The sequence below is a fragment of the Bubalus kerabau genome, chromosome 15, assembly GCF_029407905.1.
Source record: "Bubalus kerabau isolate K-KA32 ecotype Philippines breed swamp buffalo chromosome 15, PCC_UOA_SB_1v2, whole genome shotgun sequence".
Lineage (NCBI taxonomy): Eukaryota > Metazoa > Chordata > Mammalia > Artiodactyla > Bovidae > Bubalus > Bubalus kerabau.
In genome coordinates this window covers 15578983-15599559 of record NC_073638.1, presented here as the reverse complement: position 1 = coordinate 15599559, position 20577 = coordinate 15578983, and the positions used below count along the sequence as shown (strand labels likewise).

The following is a 20577-nucleotide window of genomic DNA, read 5'->3' as shown; positions in this document are numbered from 1 at the left end:
GAACCAAATCATAACATCCTAAGGCCAAGGACAGTCTTACTCATTTCTTTGTTATTTATAGCTCCCAGCACAGTGCCTTGCTGAACTCAGCTGTTACTTTAAAGGTTAAGAATACATTCGCATTTTGGTTCACACTGATAATATCTCAGAGATATTTTTAAATAAGCATTACAGAGTTATACTTCACACAACTTTAAAGAAAGTTATTCATCACAAATTCCACATTGAGAAAGTCTAAATTAAATAGGTGTATTTACTGTACATGTACTTTATGATGGTCCAAGAATTCAAATTCAGGTTCAGTGCCCAGGATGACCATACCCTGTAGAGACTGGGAAGTTTGGAAACCTTCCCCCCTCCCACCTTGGGTTTCAAATACTGGTTCCTTGGGGGAAAGTGAGTGAGAAGGCCTCTTCAGGTATGTGCCTTCAGTTTAGTGTTGGAGATTCCTGTTTCCTTTTACAATGCGTGCAGGTGTTCATAGCCTGGGGTGCTGGGACCTGTCTTCCCCCAAGCCTCAAGTTCAGAAGTGTGACTTGGCTACCTCAGGGAAGGAGCTTGGCTTCACATGAGGGTCTGTGAACAGACCAGCCCTTATTTTTCTGGTATTGGCTGTGGGGTCTCCAGATTCCTCCTAAGACCTCGTTTCTAGGGCATCTGTCTCCTGGAGTGGACTATTCAACTCCCCAGGGAAACCTCCAGTCCTGCCAGGATCGTAAGGCTTGGTTGCTTACATTTGACTTTGAGGACGCTGGCACACTCAGTAAATTCCTCAGCTCTTTGAAAAGGAAGGTGGAGGCCGCAGAATTGTTCTGTTGCCTGTGGTTAAAATCTCTGTCATAAAGTTAGAGGAGGTTATTCTCATCTCGTCGGTAAAGTTGTTTTTGAAGGCATTAGGTGGTTTTGGCTTACGTGGGCCTGGCGGAAAGTCTTGCACTTGGGCGCAATGACACCTGGGAGGTTTTCTGGGTTTTTTTTTTTTTTGCAGTGAGTAAAGGCTTTGAGGAACCTGGCCTGCAGACCCCAGAGCATCACTGCCAGCTATAGTGGGGACAGTGAGTGCTTCCTCCTCTTAGGGGACTGAGAGGGCCTGGGAATCGTTGGGAACTCTCAGAGACCCACTTTGGAAGGACCTCTTTAAACTTGGCAGTGACAGCGTCCCAGAGGATATGCCAAGTCTCTCCATCGGTCAGCAAGGAGGGAGCAAGAGAACACAGGCTGTATACAGAAAGGAGCAAGGACTCGGATAGTGCCCAGCTCCAAGCTTCCCAGGACACTGGCCCCAGCCTATATGTATTTTTAAAATTTTATTGAAGTATAGTTGATTTGCAGTATTGTGTTTAATTTCTGCAGTTAGGACGAAGTGACTCAATTCTACATATATATAGTCTTCATTATGGTTTTATCACAGGATATTGAATGTAGTTCGCTATGTTATACAGTGGGATCTTGTTTATCCATCCTATATATATACATAGTTTGCATGTGTTAATCCCAAACTCCCAGTCCTTCCCCCATCTCTCCCCCACCCTTGGTAACCACAAGTCTGTTCTGTGTATCTGTGAATCTGTTTTTATTTTGTAGATATGTTCATTTGTGTCACATTTAGATTCCACATGTAACTGGTACCATTTGGTGTTTATCTTTCTGACTTACTTGCTTAGTTTGATAATCTTTAGGTCCATCCATGTTGCTGCAAATGGCAGTATTTCATTCTTTTTAATGACTGAATAATACTCCATTATTTATACACACACACACACACATATGCTGTGTGCTTACTTACTTCAGTTGTATCTGACTCTGCATCCCTATGGACTGTAGCCTGCCAGATTCTTCAGGCAAGAATACTGGAGTGGGTTGCCGTGCCCTCCTCCAGGGGATCTTCCCAACCCAGGGATCGAACTCACATCTCTTGTATTGCAGGTGAATTCTTTACTGCTGAGCCACCGGGGAAGCCCCATATATACATATATAATCACATCTTCTTTAGCCATTTATTTGTGGATGGATATTTAGGTTGTTCCCATCTCTTGGCAATTGTAAATAATTCTGTAATGAACATTGGGGTGCATGTCTCTTTTTGAATTACAGCTTTGCTTGGATATGTGCCCAGGAGTGGAATTGCTTGATGCACCAGCCTATATTAAATGACAACCGCAAGCTGCTGGGCAGTTTAAGTGCTCAGTTGTGCACTTCTGATCATAATTGCCGTAGCTGTTGGGGGCAGGCAGGCCATTGTAGGGGGAGGTGTTCTAGAGAGAGTAACCTGAAGATGTCTTGGGGTGAACTTTAGAGGACCTCGGGAAGGGAGTGTGAAACGGGGCCTTGGAGAATGAGGGTGGCATGTTGATGGGATGCTGGAATGCTGAGGGGACCAGCGAGACTGGTGACAGCTAAAGGAAGGGTCTGAGTGTAGTGGCCTTGAAAACCAAGCAGAGTTTGAACTTGAAGCAATAGCCAAAATGGTGATGTACAGGGGATTGACAAGCTGGCAGTGCAGTTTAATTAAGGACAGGTGATTCCCAGCTGTGTGTCCTCTGCTGTCTACACCTGAAGGAGACTCCCGAGCCTGTTACGTTGGTCTGTTTGTGGATTCTGGATCTGGTCTTAGGGAACAAACTAGTTAACGGTGAAGGCGAGGCTGGTGAGCAGGTGACCAGGGTTCTTGCTGTGCCTCTCCCTTCCGCCAGGAAACTCACTTCATTTTTACCTTGATTCATTTCCTCTCAACAAGGAGGCCTTTGTCATCACTACTATGGAGTGAGGCAGAAAAAAGCCTTGTTCGGGGTCGCGTTGCTTAAAGGCCTCTGGACATTTACAAAGACAGTAAGAGTGTAGAACCATAATGGGAAGGAAGTTTTCAGTGCTTTAGAAGCTAGCCAGAAGCAGTCATGCTCATAGAGAAGCAAAGGATTCTTTTTGTTGACAAATGACGTACAGTTTTTGCAGAGAGAAAGAAACTATTCTGGGTGAAATGGGTCATCATCAATCAAGGTAGAAAGGTTGAACCCTCAAACTGAACTTGCAGAATTTCACCCTCTGTGGAGTGCAACACAAACATGTCTGGTTTTCCTTCAGGTGGGGCCCCCTGCCCAGAGGGAGACCCTGAGCCTGTTTTCTGTTGCTCTTGCCACTTTCCCTATGCAGACCAAAGCTGTGTTCTTGGTGGTCCTTAGATGAAGGTCTGGTTTGAAAGCAGGTAACTGCACGTTACTGAGTCAAGAGAACCTTATGTGGAGATTGACTTTTTTTGAAACCCCTCGAGGCAACTCCTTGCAAAGATTACATAGAAGCAGAATCCTTGCTCAGCCACTGTTTTTGTTCAGCTGATCAGCTGTGTCCAACTCTTTGCGACCCCAAGGACTGTAGCATGCTAGGCTTCCCTGTCCTTCACCATCTCCCAGAGTTGGTGCAAATTCATGTCCATTGAGTCAGTGATGCTGTCTAACCATCTCATCCTCTGTCGTCCCCTTCGCCTCCTACCCTCAATCTTTCCCAGCATCAGGATCTTTTCTATGAGTGGGCTTTTTGCATCAGGTGGCCAAAGTATTGGAGCTCAGCTTTAGCACCAGTCCTTCCAATAAATATTCAGGGTTGATTTCCTTTAGGATTGACTGATTTGATCTCTGCAATCCAAGGAGCTCTCAAGAGACTTTGAAAGCATCTGTTCTTCCACACTCAACCTTTATGGTCCAGCTCTCATGGACGCCCCTAAACACTTCCCTGTTCCTTATGCCCTGAGCCCCAGCCAGGCCCTGCAGCACTGCCCAGGAAGGGGTGGCGTCCAGGCGTCTCCTGTGGTTTATCGCAGCTCCTGCTCCGGGGGCTGGAGAAGTGCTAACAAGGAAAACCACGTCTCTGCTCATGATGGATACTGATGTCAAGTTTCTGATTTCAGAGACCCTTGACTCTACTGGTTAGATTACGGACGCTGTGTTTTTACATAGGAAAACATACACAAATTACGCGACCAGAGTTCCTAATGAAGATCCTGAACTGAACAGGAAGGGAAAGATTACGTGCTCGTGGGCCTGGGGGTGGTGTCTGTTTTTTGCCGCATAGCCCAGGAAGCTCGTTCAGAGCCTGTGATCCGTGTTACTGTCGTTTGCCCTCGTCTTCCCAGTGAGGGAAGAGAAGTAAAGTGATTCCTTTCCGGTGTGGCAGTACCCGCCCCGCCCCCAGCCCCGGGGGGATCTCTGGGCTCAGTGGAGTTATCATCCCTGGGCCTATCTGTCCGTAGGGTCTGTCCTGATCATCTGCTCGGCCAGCCTTTTCTCTCGCCCTCTGAGAGGGGCAGAGTGGGAGCAGGACTCAGTGTGGGGGCTGCCGCATCTTAAATGACTGTCGGTGAGGAACTGAGATCCTGTCCTTCAGTCTCCATAGGTGCTTGTGTGTGTGTGTGCGTGTGTTCATGCACGAATGTGAACTGCATTTGTTCTTTCCTAATACTGAACCTGCGGAGGAAATGGTGACAGGGGCACGTCTTTGATGCCCTCAGTGCTCATGCCCATCATCCAGCCCTGCCCTCTGCACAGCGCTCTGTGGCCTGGAGCCCTGGAGCTCACTGCCACTTGGCAGGCCGTTGGATAAGGTGTGGAAAAACAATTTATACCAGTCTGGTGGTGATAGGAGTGACTTAATGCGGGGTTCTTTTTTTTTTTCCCAATTTATTTTTGAAAAAAATTTTTAACTGACATCTAGTTGATTTACAATGTTTTAATTTCTGCTATACAGCAAAGTGATTCAGGTATATATGTACATATACACACACACACGCATTCTTTTTTTAATCATCTTCTCCATGATGATTCACTATTGAATGTAGTTCCCTGTGCTATGCAGTAGGACCTTGTTTATCCGTTCTAGATGTAATAGTTTGCATCTGCTAATTTCAGCCTCCCACCCCACCCCTCCTCCAGCCCCCTCCCCCTTGCAGCCATTCTCTTTGTCTGTGACATTGTTTCTGTTCCATAGATAGGTTCATTTGTGTCTTATTTTAGATTCCACACATGATTGATATCATATGGTGTTTGTCTGTGACTTACTTCACTTAATATGATAATCTCTAGCTACATCCATGTGGCTGCAAATAGCATTGCTTTGTTCTTTTGATGGCTGAGTAGTATTCCATTGTCTACATGTACCATATCTTCTCTATCCAGTCATCTGTTGATGATGGACATTTAGGGTGTTTTCAGGTCTTGGCTGTTGTGAATAGTGCTGCTGTGAACACAGTTGTGCATGCATCTTTTTTAATTCAGAGTTTTGTCTGGATATATGCCCAGAGTGGGATTGCTGGAGCACATGATAACTGGCATCCATGTCTAAAGCATGTATCCATACATACACACATCCCCTACACACTCCTTTATACACCCATACAATATACATGTATATTCTTAAGTATGCCTCAATTTTATTGGCAGTTTGCTCTCTGTTGTCACTTACAATTTGTAGTCAATCTGATAGTACAATTTGATAGTAGGGCCTGAAGTTGTAATCTGCTGGCATATGCCATTCCTGACCCAGATCTACTGTAAGAGAATGTTATGCTATGCTATGCTAAGTCACTTCAGTCATGTCCGACTCTGTGTGACCCCATAGATGGCAGCCCACCAGGCTTCCCCGTCCCTGGGGTTTTCCAGGCAAGAGTACTGGAGTGGGGTGCCATTGCCTTCTCCAACTGTAAGAGAATACCACACTTAAAAAAAAAAAAGTTGAATTGGAGTGTAATTGATTTACAATGTTGTGTTCCTTTCAGGTGTACAGTAAAGTGATACAGTTGTGTGTGTATATATATATATATATATATTTTTTTTTTTCCCAGATTCTTTTCCATTATAGCTTATTACAAGGTATTGGATACAGCTCCTTGTGCTGTATAGTTTATCTACTGTTTATCTATTTTGTATATAATATACTGTTGTTTATGTACCTCATACACAGTGGTGTGTATCTGTCGCACTCGCTCCTCTTTGCTGAAGTGTGTGGGTCCTCACTGCCCCTGACGCTCATCTGGTGGGGGAGGGGCTGCGGGTGCAGCAGGTGTGTTTGTGTTTTCCTGTTTCTTTGTCTGTGTACACTGTTCTCCTTCTGGCTTAGGGGTTCTCAACTGTGGCTGCGTATCAGAATCATACGAAGAGCTCTATGAAATGCAGATGCCTGGGTCCTATCCTGGGACGCTGACTGCCAGGTCCGGGTGAGGCCGGGGTGCTGGCATTGGAGAGCTCCCCAGGGGATCCTCTCGGGCGGCCACGCTTGCTCTGTGCGGCTCTCCAACTTTCCACCAACATTTTCCACCTGTCTGCATTAGAAGCCAGCCTAGATTTGCCTTTGGATCCAGGCCATTGGCAATTTCTAATTTTAACTCTCGACTTTGAGACTTACAGATGTAGAGAGTGAAGCCCAGAAGGGACTGAGTGTCTTTCCATGGTAGTCCCTGTGGATTGGCCAGAAAGAGAGTGCTGACGGATGCTGTCAGAGGCGCTGAAACTGTCATTTTAGGCTGATCTTTATATAGTATGTCATTCATACTCAGATTATATTCAACCTTAAGCTCTAACTCACAACTGCATTATTTAACATTGTAAGATAAATATTCTAGTTGTCCAAATCTTTTTTTCTCTTTTTCTCTGTAGTCTAGACATGCTTATGCTCCATGTGAAAAGAAAGATAGGTAATCACTTGGTCGTGTCCGACTCTCTGTGACCCCATAAACTGTAGCCTACTCTGTCCATGGAGTTCTCCAGGCAAGGATACTGGAGTGGGTAGCCTTTCGCTTCTCCAGGGGATCTTCTGAACCCAGGGATTGAACCCAGGTCTCCCGCATAGTGGGCAGACTCTTTACCAACTGAGCCACCAGGAAAGCCTTTTGCTACATGTGAGCACACGTCCAAATGTCATTTCATGGGTTGAGGGAGAGAAACTCAGAAAGAGGATGAGTAAATTTCCATCTTACAGCCTCTCGGAATAACTAGTTGCTTTGGCCTTATGGGAAATGGATAGATAGCCGTCCTAGCAAGAAATTTTGAATGACCCATTTGGTGTGATGGCTGAAAAACCATATTTTTTACTAATGGAATGATCTTGCAGGCAGGGATTTTAATTTTTTAAAAAAGCATGACTCTTTTCCCAGAGTAAACTGAATTACCTTTGCCAAAAAGAGCCTTCAACTTGGTGCCCACGGGGAGAGGTCAGTGCAGAGAGGGCGGAGCCTGGACTCCCCCCTCACACTGAGTGCTCCCACTCATCACACTGAGTGCTCCCTCAGTGTTGTTTGTGCTGTATCAGTGTCATGTCCTGGTACTTCATGTTCAATGACAGCAGGATTGAACCCAGTGTCACTTTTAATTGAAACAGGAAGCGTGTTCAGCTTTGTGTGTGAAGCACCATGTGGGATCCGAAAGGCCAGTGCTGGGCAGAGGGCCAGAACCCATGACCCGGGCTCACACTGCCGCATGAGGCTCCAGAACCCCCAGAGTGGGGCCGATTGCACTGTGCTGGGCTGCAACCAGCCCTTGCTAACACGTGGTCTGGCAAAATGACCACTCCTCTCTGCATCTTCAAGATGCTCCAAGAGACAGCTGCTCTTTCCGTTTTAGTTTTCCCTGTCTGGCCTCCCCGCCCCCTTCCCTTTGACTGCTCCGAACCTGGTGGCTTGTCCAGCTCCACAGGGGACTTGATGTTTGTGGCTGCTGTTGCCACTGGCCTTGGAAATGAATTGTGTGAAAGGGCCCCTGCCTTTGCTCAGTGTGTCTTGAAAATTATGATTATGACCTCACGGGTCATTGTGATGGGTGCCAGACTTGTGATGATTCTGAATAGTTACTTTGGAATTTTATGAGTCAAAAAGACAGAGCTGCCCCTACCAGTGGAGAGGCATGGGGGAGAATGGCTGGTGTGAGTCACATGGCGAGGAGGACTTCGTTGACACTAAAGTGCACTTTGCTCTCTGCCCCCAGGTCCCCCTCCGGCCTGTTACAGCCCCAGCAGTCCCGTCCAGATTCTGGAGGACCCCAGCTACTTTTTCCCAGACTTTCAGCTCTATCCTGGGAGGCATGAAGCATCTTTGACAGTGGAGGCAAATAGCAGCATCAGAGAAAAAGTTGGTAAGTTCTTTCACTGGCACTCACGTTGGAAAAGCAGAATGATTTTATGTTTTTCACTCTTCTGAATAATTTTTTCTCTATCCTCTTTTTAAAAAGCAACATATTGGATTACTGGTTGTTTCTTTATTGGTAGGTGCCTTATTTTTAATGTTTGCTTAACATTGTGCATGCATGCATGCTGAGTTGCTTCAGCAGTGTCCAACTCTTTGTAACCCTATGGACTGTAGCTGGCCAGGCTCCTCTGTCCATGAGATTCTTCAGGCAAGAATACTGGAGTGGGTTGCCATGCCATCCTCCAGGGGATCTTCCTGACCCAGGGATTGAACCTTTGTCTCCTGTGGCCCTTGCATCGCAGGCGGATTCTTTACTGCTGGTGTTAATAGACTGTTAATTATAATACGTGACTCACTCAACAGAGAGAGTTCCTGAGTAGGTAGGAACTTTCGAATTATACCATTGAGTACCTAATTTTTCTCTAATTCCTAAATGTTCTTTTTTGTACTCTTTCCTAGAATCTTTCATTTCTTTTTTCTTCTCTGCTTTCATAACTCTTTTTGCAGGTAATTCGGAAATTCAGAGAAATTCTAAACTATATTTGGAAAGGAACTGATTCCTTTGTAAAAATTTCCTGACTATTTTTAAGGGTTTATGAGATTGGTTACACCATGAAGGAATCTTCAAAACCACATTAAAGAAGGATCTTAAGGCTCTTGCCAGATGTGCTCATGAAAAGGAGATTCAGTCTCTGTGCCTAATGAGACCCCATTCCTTTTATTATTCGTCCAAAAAATCATTTTCCTTTGGAAATATGTTTTTATTTGAATTTTTATTCATTTTGTTTTAAAGTGTTGATTTTTTTATTTGAATTTGCTTGTTCATCAAGCCCTGAGGGTAAGAAGTGTCTTCTTTACTCTCCTAACCCAGCACCTGTCAGAATGCCTGAATATCACAGGCTGGCAGTTGGTATTTGTGGTGAGTGATGGCTCAACTCAACCCACGCTGTTAATTGCTTTCCTAGGATTGTGCATCACTTAGTACAGTTACTCAGCAGTTCCTCTTGGGTGACTTTCAGTGGTCTGTTTTTGTTGTTGCAAAGTTCTAATTGTTGAACTTCGGGTTTATATCTCAGTTACTGTGCACGTTCTCTGAAAATGAGCAGTAAGTTTGAATTTACTCCACATACCATCCTGTGAAGTAGATATGAAGCCTGACCTCAGAGGAGAGAGAGGCTCAGAGAAACCAAGTCATTGCCTGAGCTCACGAGGGGTAGATCAGAGATGAGCCTCAGGAACCAGTCTGTAGAGTTCTTTACGCTCTCGTTTTTTAAACCATTTTTTTAATTGAAGTATAGTTAATTTACAATGCTGTGCTAATTTCAAGTGTATAGCGAAGTGATTCAGTTATATCTATATATCTGTATATGTCGATTGTTTTTCAGATTTTTTTCCATTATAGGTTATTACAAGATATCAAATATAGTTCCATGTGCTATGCAGTAGGTCCTTGTTGTTTACTGATTTCATACATGAAAAGTGAAAGTGAAGTCGCTCAGTCATGTCCGACTCTTTGTGACCCCGTGGACGGTAGCCTACCAGGCTCCACGGTCCATGGGATTTTCCACGCAAGAATACTGAAGTGGGCTGCCATTTCCTTCTCCAGGGGATCTTCCCAACCCAGGGATTGAACCCGGGTCTCCTGCATTGCAGGCAGACGCTTTACCGTCTAAGCCACTATAGTAGTGTGTCTATGTTAATCCCAAACTTCTAAGATATCTCCTACCCTCCAACAGTTCTTTCCTGAATGCCTTTTGTGTATCGTGGTAGTGTTCTAGACAGTGGGTTCACAGCATGTGATAAGATAAGGCTGTCTGTTCCCTGGTGCTAGAAAATTCTAGTAGCGGAAGACTGGTAATAAATACACTGTTGATTGAAAGAGAAGGCCAGAGACAAGGCCAGATGTTAGGCTGTTCAGGACATTTAGAAACTGGTTAGGGGAGCTTGCGGAGAAGGCAATGGCACCCCACTCCAGTGTTCTTGCCTGGAGAATCCCAGGGATGGGTAAGCCTGGTGGGCTGCTGTCTATGGGGTCACACAGAGTCAGACATGACTGAAGTGACTTAGCTTAGCTTAGCTTAGCTTAGGGGAGCTGGAACCCGGGGAATGGTTGAGGTCGTAGAAGCTGGGGCTGCAGTCTTTGCTGTTACAGAGACACTCAAAATGTCATCTACTGTCACCTTTTCTCATATTTTAATACCAAAAAGTATCAGAGGAATGTAGTCCTTAATAGCAGCCCCTGCTAAAAAAAGGTAGTAAACTCAGCTTATGTGTATCTAGGTATCTACACATATATATGTGTGATTATGTTTGTATTTATATATCTTGCAAGAGTATCACACCACCTTCATTTTTTTCTTATTTTACTATAAACTGAAAACCTAGCTTGGCACTTGATTAAATGTAAGGAGCAAAGGGGACTTTCCTGGCAGTCCAGTGGTTCCGACTCCATGCTTCCAATGCAGGGGATGTGGATTTAACTGATGGTTGGGGAACTAAGATCCCACATGCCATGTGGTGTGGCCAAATACATAGATAAATAAATTAATAAAGTATCTCTACAATTCAACAATTAAAAAAAAAAACTTCTTTAAAAAAAATTGGAGGGAACAAAGGAAACAAAAGAGACAAAATTGTATCTGCACTTTGTATCTGGATGACACTTTAATCCTAGATGAGGATGCCATTTATCAGAAAAAAGGCAACTTTGGGGAAGAGAGATGGTTTGGGGGGAAATAATGTGTCCTTCGTATATATAAAAACACAGAACCATCACTGCTTGGAATTGTAGGGCTGAAGGCTACTTAGAGATGGGCTCGTTTAGCTCCCTCCATTTACAGGTAAGGATTTTGAGCCCAAAGGCAGCAAGTCTTATCAGTAGTAAGTAGTAGAATGTTTACTAGCCTATCACTATAAATATCCTCAATACACTCCTTCTGAGTACTTTTGTGCAAAGGCATAAATTATATATTTCATGGTACTCCTTTATTGGTTAAATGTTTGACACCCATTACATGCAGACACGAGGTTGCTTGTTGTTGTTCAATTACTAAGTTGAATCCAACTCTTTGCAACCCCATAGACCACAGCACACCAGGCTTCCTTGTCCTTTACCATCTCCCAGAGTTAGCTCAAACTCATGTCCATTGAGTCCATGATACCATCCATCCATCTCATCCTCTGTCGTCCCCTTCTCCTCCTGCCTTCAGTCTTTCCCAGCATCAGGGTCTTTTCCAATGAGACAGCTCTTTGAATCAGGTGGCCAAAGTATTGTAGCTTCAGCTTCAGCATCAGTCTTTTCATGGAATATTCAGGGTTGATTTCCTTCAGGATTAACTGGTTTGATCTCCTTGCAGTCCAAGGGACTCTCAGGAGTCTTCTCCAGCACCGCAGTTCAAAAGCATCAATTCTTCAGTGCTCAGCCTTCTTTGTGGTCCAGCTCTCACATCCATACATGACTACTGGAAAAATCGAAGAGTTGTATGCTAGGGAGACCCAGAGGAGGAGCCATGATCTCTGCTTTTAAGATGTTCAAAGTCTTGTTTACATAAATAAGTGCCATCTGACACAACTTAGCAACTAAACAACAACTTGTGATGGTCAGTCTTTGGGATGTATGACAACAGAACTTGGATGTTGGAGAAGGAGGGCTCAAGCCTGCTGGGCTGCAGCAGGAAGTGTTTTACTTAGAAGGCAGCTTTGGAGCCATCACTCAAAGCACATCTAGGAATTTCCCAAGAAAGATGTAGTGAGATGCATCTTTCCAGGCAGAGGGATGAATGGGGACAAAGTCCTGGAGGCCAGAGAGAGCTAGCTTGTTTGGGTACTCTTATGTTCTTGGTGTGTTGCTGGAACTTGAACTCTCAGAGCAGTAGGGCAGGCCATGGCTGGAGTGTTTGAAAAGTGGAGACGGCAAGTGTCGGTTGCTTTCTGAGGACAGTTCGAAGAGAAGAGAGAGGAGAAGCTGGGTGGCACTTAGAGGTTTACACTGGGCTGTGAGAAGGTGGTTTCTTTTTCTGTTGTTGTTCTGATTTTTTTTTTTTTAAGATGGGAAAGACTGTTTATATGATGAAGAGAAGGGGTCGGTGGAGAGCTTAAAGGGAGAGCTTGAAGGCCTGACCAAGGTCTAGAAGGAAGCAGGAGGTGAGGGAAGGGAGAGTGGGAGAGGCACACTGAGCTGGAGAGATGCTCCCCGTGAGAAACTGCAGGGTAAATGGGGGTGACGCGGTATTGGAACGCTTTAAATGCCTCTATCATTAGAAAGTTCATTATTCACAATATACACTGAGACCTGTATGGAGCAGCCTGACACGTTTTTCCCATGTTTATCTTCCAGTTGAGGATCCTCTCTGTAACTTCCACCCCCCGAACTTCCCGAGGATCCCAGAGGTGGAGATGAGAGGTTCCGAGGATGCGGCAGCTGGAACAGTGTTACAGCGGCTGATCCAGGAGCAACTGCGCTATGGCACCCCGACCGAGAACATGAACTTGCTGGCCATTCAGCACCAGGCCACAGGGAGCGCAGGGCCAGCCCACCCCACCAACAACTTTTCTTCCACGGAAAACCTCGCTCAAGAAGACCCACAAATGGTCTACCAGTCAGCACGCCAGGAACCGCAGGGTCAGGAACACCAGGTGGACAACACGGTGATGGAGAAACAGGTGCGGTCCGCGCAGCCTCAGCAGAACAACGAGGAGCTGCCCACGTACGAGGAGGCCAAGGCGCAGTCCCAGTTTTTCCGGGGACAGCAGCCGCCGCCGCCGCCGCCACAGCAGCAAGCGGGGGCCGTTGGGCACAGCTACTACATGGCCGGGGGTGCCAGTCAGAAGGCCCGGACTGAGGGCAGGCCGACGGTGAGCCGCGCCAACAGCGGACAGGCGCACAAGGACGAGGCGCTGAAGGAGCTCAAGCAGGGCCACGTCCGCTCTCTCAGCGAGAGGATCATGCAGCTGTCGCTGGAGAGGAACGGCGCCAAGCAGCACCTCCCTGGCCCCGGGAACGGAAAGGCGTTCAAGGCGGGAGGGGGGCCCTCCCCAGCCCAGCCTGCAGCCAAGATGCTGGACCCCCGAGGTCCTCCACCCGAGTACCCCTTCAAGACCAAGCAGATGGTGTCCCCGGTCAGCAAGACCCAGGAACATGGACTGTTCTACAGTGACCAGCACCCCGGGCTGCTCCACGAGATGGTCAAGCCTTACCCTGCGCCCCAGCCTGCGAGGACAGAAGTGGCCGTCCTGAGGTACCAGCCACCCCCAGAGTACGGGGTAACGAGGTGATTATCAAGACTAGAGAATTTTAAAAAATTTATTCTTTTAATTGAAGTACAGTTGATAGATAATATTATTACTATTTTGCAGATGTACAATAGAGCGATGCATAATTTTTAAAGATTATGCCCCGTCTATAGTTATTATAAAATATTGGCTATATTCCCCATGTCTTACAGTGTATCCTTGTAGCCTGTTTTATAGCCAGTAGTTTGTTTTATAGCTAATAGCTATAATAGTTTTATAGCTAATAGCCTGTTTTATAGCTAATAGCTAATAGTTTGTTCCTCTTAATCCCCTGCCCCTACACTGCCCCTCCTCCTTCCCTTCTCCCCACTGGTCACCACTAGTTTGTTCCCTGTATGCCTGAGTCTGCTTCTTTTATATCACATTTACTGGTTTGTTGTATTTTTTAGGTTCCCCATATTAGTGATATCAAACAGTACTTGTCTTTCTCTGCCTGACCTATTTCAGTTAGCAGATTGCCCTGCAAGTCCATCTGTTGCTGCAAATGCAAACCTTCATTCTTTAATATGACTGAGTGGTATTCCATCATGTGTATCTACCACATCTTCTTTATCCATTGATCAGTTGATGATACTTGTGTTGCTTCCCTATCTTCTGTGAAGTTGCATCATCTGTGAATACGCGATTCTTGATCTGTGCCCCTTTGAACACTTTTGCGTACGTGTGTGCTCAGTTGCTCAGTTGTGTCCAGCTCTTTGCAACCCTGTGAACTGTAGCCCGCCAGGCTCCTCTGTCCATGGGATTTTTTCAGGCAAGAATATTGGAGTGGGTTGCCATTTTTTCCTCCAGGAGATCTTCCCAACACAAGGATGGAACCTGTGTCTCCTGCATTAGCAGGCAGATTCTCTACCATGGAGCCACCTAGAATGCTGCTGTGAATACTGAGATGCATGTGTCTTTCTGAATTAATGTTTTTATTTTTCTAAGATATATACCCAGGAGTGGAATTGCTGGGTCATAAGGTAGTTCTGTTTTTAGTTTTTTGAGAAACCTTCACACTGTTTTCCACAGTAAGCCTAGTGGTTTCACTCATGGTTTTAGCTCTCATTATTTTCAAGGCATATTAGGTTTTGTCATCAGGTTTTTTTTGGTTTTTTTTTTTTTTTGTTGTTGTTGTTTGGTCTATGCACAATAATTAGTAAGCAGAGTTTTGGCCAAAATATATAGAGTGAAACAGAATAGAGGTCAACTGGGGATTTTCTTCAGGTGTTCCCGAAGGCGGGTAGGGATTTCTGAGTTTGGGGCGGAGCCTCCGTTGCGGGCTGTCCCTGGGGAGCTCGGCCCAGTGGGCTAGAGGAGCAGCAGTTTTCCTGGCTGGCTTTGTGGAGAGTGTCCAAACTCCTGGAACATGTTATTACCATGGGGTTTTATAGAGTCTTTCTTCATTGTAGATTTTAAAGGAAAATGTAGTCTGAATTCTAGAACAGAGGAGCTAAAGAGACCTAGAAATCATATAGCCTCACCCCTTTATTCAACAGAAAAGTGAAAGTATTAGTCGCTCAGTTGTGTCCAACTCAGGCGATGGCTCCCCACTGCATTACTCTCGCCTGGAAAACCCCATGGACGGAGGAGCCTGGTGGGCTGCAGTCCATGGGGTCGCTAAAAGTCGGACACGACTGAGCGACTTCACTTTCACTTTCTACTTTCCTGCATTGGAGAAGGCAATGGCAACCCACTCCAGTGTTCTTGCCTGGAGAATCCCAGGGACGGGGGAGCCTGGTGGGCTGCCGTCTATGGGGTCGCACAGAGTCGGACACGACTGAAGCGACTTAGCGGCAGCAGCAGCAGACTGTAGCACACCAGGCTCCTCTGTCCATGGGCTTCTTCAGACAAGAATACTGGAGTGGGTTGCCATGCCCTTCTTCTGGGGATCTTCCTGACCCAGGGATTGAACCCAGGTCTCCTGCATTGCAGGCAGATTCTTTTACCATTTGAGCCACCAGGGAAGAAGCTCTGTTTATTCAAGAGATGAGAAACTCAGTTCCTGCAGTACTCAATTCTGAGGCAACTGGAGTGAGGCTCAGGTATCCTGACTGTCAAAACCATTTCCCTCCATTGCCCTAATTGCTCTGACTGATGGATTCAACAACACTTCCCACATTTGTAGTCTGTGCAGCCCTGTACTCAGTTCAGAGATAAAGATACAGTTTCCACCCTCAAGGTCCTCCCAGCATCGTCTCAAGGAAGCCAGCATCTGAACAGATCCTTGGGCTGCAGGGTGCCATTTTAGGATAGAAAGGTGCAGAGAGCTTTCAGGAACCGGAGAGAGTGGTATGACTCACAGCTGAAGGGCTTGGGGAAAGCTGCACGGAGGTGACGTTTGAGTTGGGTCTTGAAGAAGAAATCAGAGCTGTGGGGTAGAGGTGAAGTAGCAGGAGGTACTATGCAGGGGAAAGGCCATTTCTTCAGACCAGAGCTTAGGGGGTTTTGTCTGGCATGAGCTGCAGTCATGCAGAGCTGTGGCGGTATAGGAAGTGGCAGAAAGTGTGTTTGGACAAGGAAATTGAGACCAGTTGATGAAGATCTTTGAGTGTCATACTAAAGAGTTTAGAATTTATTCATAAACAATTGCAAGAACCAGTGTTTTTCAGTAAAGACTGTGTTGATGTTTACTAGGCTGATTTTAATGGCAACAAAGGATGAATTAGAGGAAGGGGAACCTAGAGGCCATGAGGACCATCAGAGATGGGGTCAGTTGTATCCAGATAAGACTTGGAGAGAGTAGCCCAGCTTTGAGGCCATAGGTATGGAGGAGCATTATATGCTAAGAGAAATAGAGCTGACATCATTTAATGATTGATTAGATGGGACACTGTGGGAAATAAGTCAGTTGGAAAGCAAACTCTCAGGAGAGAAGTTGGCTCTGGAGACATCCGTTTGGAAATTGCTGGAGTTTAGATGTTTCTGAGCTTGCTTTGCCTGGGGAGACTGTGGAGCATAAGAGAAGACAAGTGGGTCACTGTCTGTTATGGCTGTGTCTTCATTCTTGCCAGAGGCTTTATTTATCAGATTCTAAACCAAATGAGCAGAGATTTTCCTGAGTGACCCCAATGGCTGGGTGCAGGGCCTACTTTGGCTGTACATCTTCTGAAAAGAGAGTGACTGGGCCTTGGCAGAGTAAGCTGGCCTGTCACTCACTTGGCAGCTGCTGACCCGTTTCCCTGCCTTCGGTGGCAGTGGCCGTTTTGAAGCAATGTACCGACAGGCAGGCCCCTGACAGGCAGCAGGACGCAGCAGACACAGTGTGACCCCACTGGGGTATCCAAGTGCAGCCTGGGAGAGCTCTTGTTCTCATCCTTTTATGATTCCTTAAGCCAAGGAGAAATTGAAATTTAAAAGCTATTAGGTTTGAAGAGGAAAAATAAATCTTCAAATCTCTGGTTATTAGCACATTGATTTGCCAGAGTTAAATAATCCATGGTACTTGCTTGGAAAATCCCATGGGCGGAGGAGCCTGGTGCGCTGCAGTCCATGGGGTCGCTTAGAGTCGGACATGACTGAGTGACTTCACTCTCACTTTTCACTTTCATGCATTGGAGAAGGAAATGGCAACCCACTCCAGTATTCTTGCCTGGAGAATCCCAGGGACGGGGGAGCCTGGTGGGCTGCCATCTACAGGGTTGCACAGAGTCGGACATGACTGAAGTGACTTAGCAGACTGATTGCAGAATCATATCAGAGTTTGGGTTGTGATAGTTCACTTTTTTTTTTCTTAATCATTTAACTCTGTGTCTAGAGCTTGATCAAAAGTAGAAATATCCCTAGTCTCCTTACTCCTCTTGGGCTTTATTCTTGGTTACCTGGCAGGGCATAAAGGGGTCTTGCTGCTTTTTATCATTTGGCAGTAGGTATGCCGTGAGTGGAAGACAGGAAGGGGGAGGAGGAAGCTATTCCTGGAGGGCTGCCCAGGTATTTGTGGGCAGTGTCATGTGTTTCGATGTGATGACGTCAGAAAGAAGAAGCAATGCCTGAAGGATTTGAGCTGGTTGCCGGGCTTGGCAGCTGGGTCCACATGACACATCAAAATGCCCTAGAAGATGTAACAGACAGACCATTGAGGCTCAGCCCCAGAGCTACAAGGTGGCTTTGTGAGCCTGGCCGCAGCTCGCCAGCGTGGCTCCCCCAGGGCAACCTTTGGCCAGCAGGGTAAACAGAGTTGAGTCCACACCAGCCCTGCTTCAGACACATTCAGTGTGGCCTGAGCTCCAAGGACTGGATCTGAAGCTCAGCACGGTGTGATGTTCAAGCTATCTTTGACCCAAAAGAAGAGCCATTGCGTGCATGCTCAGCCATTTCTGACTCTGCAGCCCTGTGAGCTGCAGCCCGCCAGGCTCCTCTGTCCATGGGATTCTCCAGGCAAGAATACTGGGGTGGGTTGCCATGCCCTCCTGCAGGGGACCTTCCCGACCCAGGGATCGAACCTGTGCCTCCAGCGGCTCTTGCAATGGCAGGCGAGTTCTTTCCCACTCAGCCACCTGGGAAGCCCAGAGAAGAGCAGGTCTCCCTTTAACTTCACTGTCACCTTCCCTTGTGCTTAACAGGTTATCAGTTTGTCATTAATGGTGATGGTTTGGGAAGCTGCCGGTTGTTGGGTCAGTGCCTCATGGACGACCCTTGAGTCAGGGAGGCGTTTGTCTGAGATCACTGGGCTCATGTTCTGGCCTCGAGCTGCAAAGACGGCCTCAGTATGTTGCGGATATTCAGCGCTCTCACCCCATCCATCACACACTATCAAGACTTCACTGCTTTTTGTCTAGAGATGGAAAGGTCTACAGAGCACAGAGCTTAGGATGAGTAAGAACCTGGAGTTGTGGCCTTCATTACTGATTTACCATAGCTTGCGAATTCTCTCACCTGCTCTGATCCACGGACCATGGGAGACGTGCAGCAGGTTATGGTCTCTTCTTGTGGGAAACCCCGTGGAGAGGCCCCCCTTCAAGGCCTCCTTGACCTTCATCAGTTCAGTTCAGTTGCTCAATCGTGTCCGATTCTTCGCAAACCCATGGACCACAACACGCCAGGCCTCCCTGCCCATCACCAGCTCCTGGAGTTTAGTCAAACTCATGTCCATTGAGTCAGTGATGCCATCTAGCGATCTCATCCTCTGTTGTCCCCTTCTCCTCCCTCCTTCAGTCTTTCCCATCATCAGGGTCTTTGCAAATGAATCAGCTCTTCACATCAGGTGGCCAAAGTATTGGAGCCTCAGCATCAGTCCTTACAATGAATATTCAGGATTGATTTCCTTTAGGACTGACTGGTCTGTCCCGTTAATGGAAGTGAAGACACGGATGAATAATCTCACACCACAGCTAAGTTTGCATGCTGCAACTAAAGATTCCAAATGCCACCACAAAGATCCCCCAAATAAATATTAAAAAAGAGATGACGTCAGAGCCAGTGGTGCCATGGATCCCCTTCCATAGAACACGCTTGCTTCGTCTCTTCACAGGCCAGCCATCCTTCCCATCAGTTCAGGGTGCTCGTGGTTTCCTGCGTTCATGGAGGAACCCTGTGGTGTGCTCAGCCTCCCAAATCATGCATGTTTCCTTAGAATATTCATTATGAATTTTCCTCTAGAAAAACCTCCTGGTTTGGTTTTATTTAGCACAGAGTCAAAGTTCCTGATGTTCTCTGGTGCTCAGGTGCTTCAGTTAGGTCCAACTTTCTGCGACCCCATGGACTGTAGCCCGCCAGGTTCCTCCATCTCTGGGATTCTCCAGGCAAGAATACTGGAGTGGATTGCCGTGCCCTCCTCCAAGGGATCTTCCCGACCCAGGGATGGATCCTGGGTCTCCTGCACTGCAGGTGGATTCTTCACTGTCTGAGCCACCAGGGAAGCCCCATGCTCCCTGGGAACGTGTCAGACCGCGCAGCGGGGAGAGGGGGAGCAAAGAGGAGAGTCCTGGAGCCCATGTGGCCGATTAGAGAGAAACCGTGCCTCTTGGCAGGAACCCACGCCGACCAAGCAGTGCAGCCAGAGTGCAACAAGCGTGAGAATTTGGGCTGAAGAGCAGCTTTACTCTGGGTGGGTGTGAGGTCTCAAATGTGCTGTATAGTACAACAGAGAATGTTCGGTGGCCCCCTCTCACTCTGAGTTGGAAATGGCTGGAGGAGGAAGGGGGATTGTCGGAGTGAGTGTGTTTCCAAAGTGTTGATTTGCAGTTTAGATAGTTAACGAAAATGAATTGCTATGTGGCATTAAAAGGTGAGCTAGACCCAAAGCTTTTGGATTAACCACTATGTGTTGCTCTGAACAAAAATGAGGCCAGGGAGTGTTTTTTTAAATTCCACCAGCTAAACATGTGTTTTGAATACCAGAATTAAAATTTACAAGTTTGTACAATTTTTAAGCTGAATTGTGGCTGGGTGAGCCAAGTAAAATGCCCTGTTTATTGTGAGGAGTGGCTCTGCGGTGTGGGAATTTGAAAAGGCTGGGGTCAAGTTTAGGTTGCTTTCTCAGGAAATGTAACACAACTCCAGCTGCAGGGCATTAAATGCATGGCTTCTCCAAACAAGAGGATCATCCATATGCATCCTGCCTAGCAATAGTTTGGGTCTTAGTTTACCCAAGAGTCTAGACTCAGCCTGAACACTTAAGAGTCCTGTGTTGCACCACCAAAGGGGTCCAGGTGGGAAGGCTGTGGGTTTGGGGAAAGAAGATTTGAGCGGTTTTAAGTCCTGGCTCTTCCACTTTGTAGCAAATTGCTTAAGTTCTCAGGGCCTCAGTTTCCTTATCTGCAATTTGTTGTAGCTGATGTTTCCTAAAAGTAACTGATTTTCTCTTACACCAATGAAACACTTTCATTATCAAAAATCTAGTAATATAGATAACTCCCACTTCCCCACTCCCTAAAAAATGGTAAAGAAGGGAAACAGAAATTGCCTGCAGTTCCATTATCCAGCCAAAACTACTCTTAAATACTCTGTTCACTGTTGCTTTCACAGTCAGAAAGTATAAGAAAATACTCTAAATTGGAAACCTCTAGGTAAATAAGAGGTATTTTTACTGAGGGAGAAGTCTTAAAATTTGAACCTTGCCATTTGTTCTTTTCACCTCATTTTAAAATTATTTTGTCATGTTTACTTCCTCTGATTATTAAAATAACAGTGCTGATTTTTGA

At 46.3% G+C, this 20577-nt stretch overlaps 1 protein-coding gene across 5 annotated transcripts in view; it reads left to right on the top strand.

Moving 5' to 3' along the window:
* The window catches only part of AMOTL1 (angiomotin like 1), a 199882-nt gene that overhangs the window by 101382 nt on the left and 77923 nt on the right, over window positions 1-20577 (top strand). For 4 of the 5 annotated variants that reach the window (XM_055547755.1, XM_055547756.1, XM_055547760.1 and 1 more), the window contains 3 exons: window positions 7965-8111; window positions 8208-8240; window positions 12501-13434. In XM_055547755.1, the coding sequence (XP_055403730.1) occupies window positions 7965-8111; window positions 8208-8240; window positions 12501-13434 (1114 nt within the window). The remainder of the gene's footprint in view (window positions 1-7964; window positions 8112-8207; window positions 8241-12500; window positions 13435-20577) is intronic. The other variant, XM_055547757.1, reaches the window with a different exon arrangement.